At 49.0% G+C, this 5,690-nt stretch overlaps 1 protein-coding gene across 1 annotated transcript; it reads left to right on the forward strand.

Annotated features, from left to right (window-relative positions):
* The first annotated feature begins 826 nt into the window (after positions 1 to 826).
* On the forward strand, positions 827 to 2,995 carry LOC135826200 (uncharacterized). The gene has a single exon (XM_065338832.1). The coding sequence runs from the start codon at positions 931 to 933 to the stop codon at positions 2,167 to 2,169; it is 1,239 nt and encodes a 412-aa protein (XP_065194904.1). The 5' UTR covers positions 827 to 930; the 3' UTR covers positions 2,170 to 2,995.
* The last annotated feature ends 2,695 nt before the right edge of the window (positions 2,996 to 5,690 follow it).

The following is a 5,690-nucleotide window of genomic DNA, read 5'->3' on the forward strand; positions in this document are numbered from 1 at the left end:
CCATAGCTGCATTGCAGCTTTGTTGGAAAAGAGGGAAGAAAAACGCACACCCGTGCTGTTTGGTCTTCTTGGACTTGAAGACAGTCACGGAAAGGTGAAAATGTTGGAGGTCTTCTGGAGATATATGGACAAGTTTAAATAGAGTAACAAGAGCTGATACTTGTCTGCGAAAGTGCAAGGACTCTAACTTCTAAGTCACAAAGTGCGTTTAATTTTGTTGTTGACTCGCCAGCCAGATCTACTGAGTCTGTCTGCCCAAGAGTACACCAAAATAAATCTGTAATATACTGTTAGTGTTACCAAGAGTCCATAAACGTTTATGCACTCTTGGTGTTACTACATTGTATTACTAGAATAGAAATGCCGACAGGATCGCTTTTCCAAATAAACTTTTCCTTGCCTTGAAAGCAAGGACTTCCTGGGATGGGAATATGCCCGGTATGTAATTTTTCGAACCATCGACGACGTGGTCACGATCACGTCCCTTGTGATCAGGGAGTAGTCCCTGCTTGGGATCACCATGAATTATCTGTTTGGCACATTTATTTCGTGGCTGCCTTTTATGCGCCTGGCGCCTTTTAGATATGTGCCTACGCGCGTGCGCGCGAGGTACGGTAGATACGCATCGCATATCGTGCTGGCGCGAACTAACCGCGAAGCAGCCTGATGCCACTCAAGACTCAACGGTCAACCTGCAACCGTGCCTGCAGTGCGCAATGGTTGACAAAAGGGAGTACTAAAAAAGTACTCCTTGGTTCATGCAGTTTTAAATTTGTAGGCTCAACTGTCCCTCTGTCAAAGTCTTCAGCACTTCAGCAGATTTGGCAAGAACAGAGAGGGGTAGTGTGCAGTTGGTTGCAAGGAAGAATCGGGTGGAGTTTGAAGGATTTGCTTATCACCAAGTCTTCGTAGGTCTGAGGCTTGCATTTCATGATGGCCGTGTATCCCAACCAAAGCTGGATGGCCTCTTGTAGTGCCCGGACGAAGCTAACTCCGATGCAGTTCTGCTTTCCGGGCTCGCATGACAGTGGGGCGTACCAAACGCCGGACTTCAGCATAGTAGCCACCAACCAAGCAATGTCGACTTCCATGGAACGCTTCGTTCCTGGCTTTCAGGCTATCGCCACGAGATGGACTCTTTCGCAGCCTGGAGCCACGATATACGACCAACTGATGAACGGAGTGAGGTACCTGGACCTGCGTGTGTCCTACGCCATGGACACGAAAACGAAAAAGTGGACGTGGTACCTGATCCACACGTTTGTCGTGTCTCACCTGGAGACTGCACTGGACGACGTTGCCAGGTTTCTGGCAGCTCACCCAACCGAGCTGCTGATCATCGACACCAGCCTCTACTACAAGGCCGGCGCGTACTGCACCCAGCTCCAGGACTTCATCGTCAGCAAGCTGAAACGGTGGATATACCCCGACACGCACAGAGGCAAGATCACAGAGACCGTGGATGCCATCACCAAACAAGGCAAGCAGGTCATTATCAGTCTCGGAGCTCAACCGTCCCAGCGCTCCTCCCTGTACTTCTTCCTGAGATCAGAGTTGCTCTACTGTTATCCCTTCAGGAGCATTGACACTGTTGCTGCCAAGCAGGCGTACATCATGACGGCATTCGCAGCGTACGAAAGCACTCCGAAAAACCTTCTGTTCCAGCTGACCTACACGCTGACCGAGGTACAGGTGGATGTGATCAAGTCGATCTTCACGCACGGCTCGCTCAAGAAGTTAGCCGACACGATGAACCCGACTCTGATTCCGTTCGTCCGCGGCCTGACCAAGCAGCAGCGCTCCTACATCGGCATGATTGAGGCTGACGATCAAATGAACGCGGACAACGTTGGCGCTTCACTCCTGGTCCTGGCTGAGCGCGTTGCCGCCCTTGAGCCGGTATCACGGCCACTGAAACTGCAGGCTGGCCCTCTGCCAGTGAAGCAGGGAGCTTCACATGCAGTAGCAACGGGACCTGGTACTCAGTCCAGTGCATGGTCGGTGGAAGTCGCTAGCGTGCCGCAACAAAAGTCCGGCAGAAGTGCGCCCGCCCAGCCCAGGCAACAACGATCTGGTTGCCTGCGTAGTCTCGTGTGCTGCTGCCTCTGCTGTGGACGCAAGCCGCAGTCAGACGATGAAGACGAAGCACCGCTTGTTCGCCGACACTAGAAGCAGGTTTCTAGTAGTCAGGCCTGATTTTATCCCTTCCTTATCTTCAGGTTAGAGCCGCAATGCGCTCCTCTTTGCTTCTCTGTGCCTCCCTGTCTCTCTCTCTCTCTCTCTCTCTCTCTCTCTCTCTCTCTCCACCCTGTGTGCTGCCACACGAGAGCCCTCTGACTTTCACCGTACTAGTATAGAGAATACCGGGATAGTTTCTTGGATTTATTACTTTTATATCGATTTTGATACCAAGTGCTCTTGCAGACTTTTGCATATTATTTTATTATTTTCGTACTGCTATTTCTATTTTGCATGACTACAAGTAGTATTGCTTCATAGTACTTGTAGTAGTGACGACGTTCGACTCCATTCACATCTCACTTGCTTGTAGTGAATATTTTCGTACCGCTTGATACTTTTTCATATTATTTTTCTACTTTCCCTCCACTGCAGCAGCTTGTGTATGCCCGTGCCAAGATGCATGCTAAATATACCCGATCCTGGGCGTCTTCATCCACGTCAGTGTGTCTTCAAAATTCTATTTGGCGAGTGGCAATCGGGCCCCGCCCGCCCTGCCCCCCTCCGACTTCACTTTCAAGTCACTTTACTTGTAGTAGTGACGACGTTCGACTCCATTCACATCTCACTTGCCTGTAGTGAATATTTTCGTACCGCTTGATACTTTTTCATATTATTTTTTCTACTTTCCCTCCATTGCAGCAGCTTGTGTATGCCCGTGCCAAGATGTATGCTAAATATACCCGATCCTGGGCGTCTTCATCCACGTCAGTGTGTCTTCAAAATTCTATTTGGCGAGTGGCAATCGGGCCCCGCCCGCCCTGCCCCCCCTCCGACTTCACTTTCAAGTCTTCCTTGCGCTGTACTTGGTCTTTGCTTTGAAACTGAATAGAGGAGTCAGGACAGAAGGATTTCTGTGTACCGTAAAGTACCTTTGATGCGCCCCCCCCCCCCCTCCCCTGCCATGTCGCTTCCCAGCTGGGTTTTCAGGGGGCCGGGGCGGGAATTAGATCAAGGCTGTCAAGCGCAGTACGATGTACAACAGTGTGGAAGATCACACTCGATGTGCTGGATTGTGCACATTTTCATCCTGGATTGTCATGTATCGTGTACAGCAGTCCATGCGTCGGTTCAACATCGTATTTCGTTGTACTCGCCGAAGTTTTTTTATTTTTTTTATTTACCATTAATTTTATTGAAACAAAGAAAAATGGTGGCACGTGCGCACCTATGTACAGGGAATGTTGTAATCGCCGAAGTCGCTTCACGGGCAGAAAATCGACAGGGGGCAGATTAGTGGTACTTTAACACGGTATATGTAATTACCATTATCCCGATTTTGCTAGCAATTCTGTTGGCAGAACGGAGCAACATATCGGCAAAAACTCACTCTTGATATCGGTGTGTTTGCTGGAAATTGGGAAGTTTTGCACTTATACGGTGCACGTGACACATGTTCGCACAGTTTTACCAACACGTGACCCACTTTCGGTCAGTTTTACCATACGTGACACAAATTTTGGAGCAAAATATCGAGTGGCTTGGGCAAAATGAAAGCAATTAAAATATGTTACATGTATGTCATGTACATGTATGCATGTGACCAAAAAAAGTTCAGGGTGAAATGAACTCGATCAGTTCATAGCAAGAGCGGGTTATGTACTCTTGTTCATAGTGACCTTGTTGTGTGCGGATGCAAATTTTGGTGCTGCGCCGCTTTTCAGATATCTTTCAGGGTAGCCTCTAGCCCTTATACTTTATTTAGCGGATCAGTACTGAAGTAGATTGCGTAGTGCTTTGGAAGACCATGCCAACCTCCTCATCCCATAGTCCAAGTGTTGGGACGGGATCTTTGCATACTCGACTCGGTGGAGGCAAGTCCAAAGCTGTTAGTCCGCCTGATACACTCCGCTCGCAGGCACCACGATTAGCGCCCCAGGTACCGTAGGACAGGGCAATGATGACGAGCTGCGTAGGATTTCTCATAATTATGCTGAAGGAAATTCGTAATGAGCAGACGGCCAGTAAGGAGACCCTCAATCGTTTCATGGATGATGTGCTGACAAGGATGGAGAAGGCCATGGAGGAGTATGACGTGATGAAGAAGACCCTGTCATCTTTCGAACAACGACTTGCTGCACTTGAAGGCAGTCCCGTACCCGCACCCGTACCCACAGCGACAGTACTAGCTCCACCTGATAGTTCCGCTCTGATTCAAGAGGAAGCTAAACCGGAAGCAGTACGCTATCGTACGTGGAATCCCCGATATGGATGGGGAAAAGCTAGAGGAAATCTGCTCGAGAGCCCTGAGGGCCGACCAAACCGCCTTATCTTCCACGGAAAGGCTTGGCACGGCGCGTACTACGGGCACACAATCGCGTCCAATACGGATCAAGTTCCAGAATAAATTATAATGCCATCAAAGGCGCAATTTATCGCAGGAGATTTGACCTGAAACTCGATGATGGCTCACCTGTGTACTTCTCCAACGATCTCACCCGAAAACAGCTGCAAAAAAGGAAGACAGTACTACCACAGTACAAACATCTGAGAAGTAAGGATGTCAAATGCCAACTCCCGTACGATGTCATTCTTGATGAGAAGGGTGTCCCACTAGCACTCGACAATCTACCTGTTCCTGCATCGAGCTCTCAGGCATAGGACATTCCTGGGAACCCTAGCTTAACAATTGCCCATTTGAACGTTCGTAGCCTGCGCCATAAAATTCATCAAATCCACGAAATACTGCATGACAATGAGATCCATATATTATCCATCAATGAAACTCATCAGGCTGGATGGCAGTGTCAGCGACCACATGCTCCATATCCCTGGATACAGTATTTACAGGAAGGACCGTTCCCTTCATGGTGGTGGTGTCTGTCTGTATGTTTCATCCAGTCTGAAGGCAACAGTAGTACATGCTAGTAGCCACCCTGAGCTTGAAGCTCTCCACATTTTAGTCCGTCAGGGAAAGGACACAAGAGCTGAGAAGTTTATTGTCAGCACCGTGTATAAGCCTCCCAGCACTGGAGTGGATTTCTGGGATTATCTGAGTGCCCAATTGGACAGTCAGCCAGTGCCAAAGAGTAAGCGAATTATCCTGGGAGATTTTAACACGAATGCTATCCCGCCTCACTCTCCTCAACTCAAGTACCTCAACCAACTCTGTGCACTGTCTGCACAAAATCATCACAGTGCCAACACGGCTACCATCGAACACGTGCCTGGGCCTGGTTCTACTGGAAGCTGGGCTTTGCCATGAGCAGCCCGCAGTCACTGCCGTGGATGACCTTAGTGACCATCACCTCGTAGTGTTTGACCTCCATCTCCACAGCTGGCACCGCATTCAAAAGCACGCCTATCGCAGTATTAGAAAACCTGGTATTGCCGCAATCGACTTCCGAAAGTTCAAGGAGGATGCCCGAGCACTTCTGGCAGTCAATTACAACGATGCAACTATTGATCTTCAAGCCAAAACTTTCCTGACATCACTAGCTGATCTTACTAGC

The sequence above is a fragment of the Sycon ciliatum genome, chromosome 10, assembly GCF_964019385.1.
Source record: "Sycon ciliatum chromosome 10, ocSycCili1.1, whole genome shotgun sequence".
Lineage (NCBI taxonomy): Eukaryota > Metazoa > Porifera > Calcarea > Leucosolenida > Sycettidae > Sycon > Sycon ciliatum.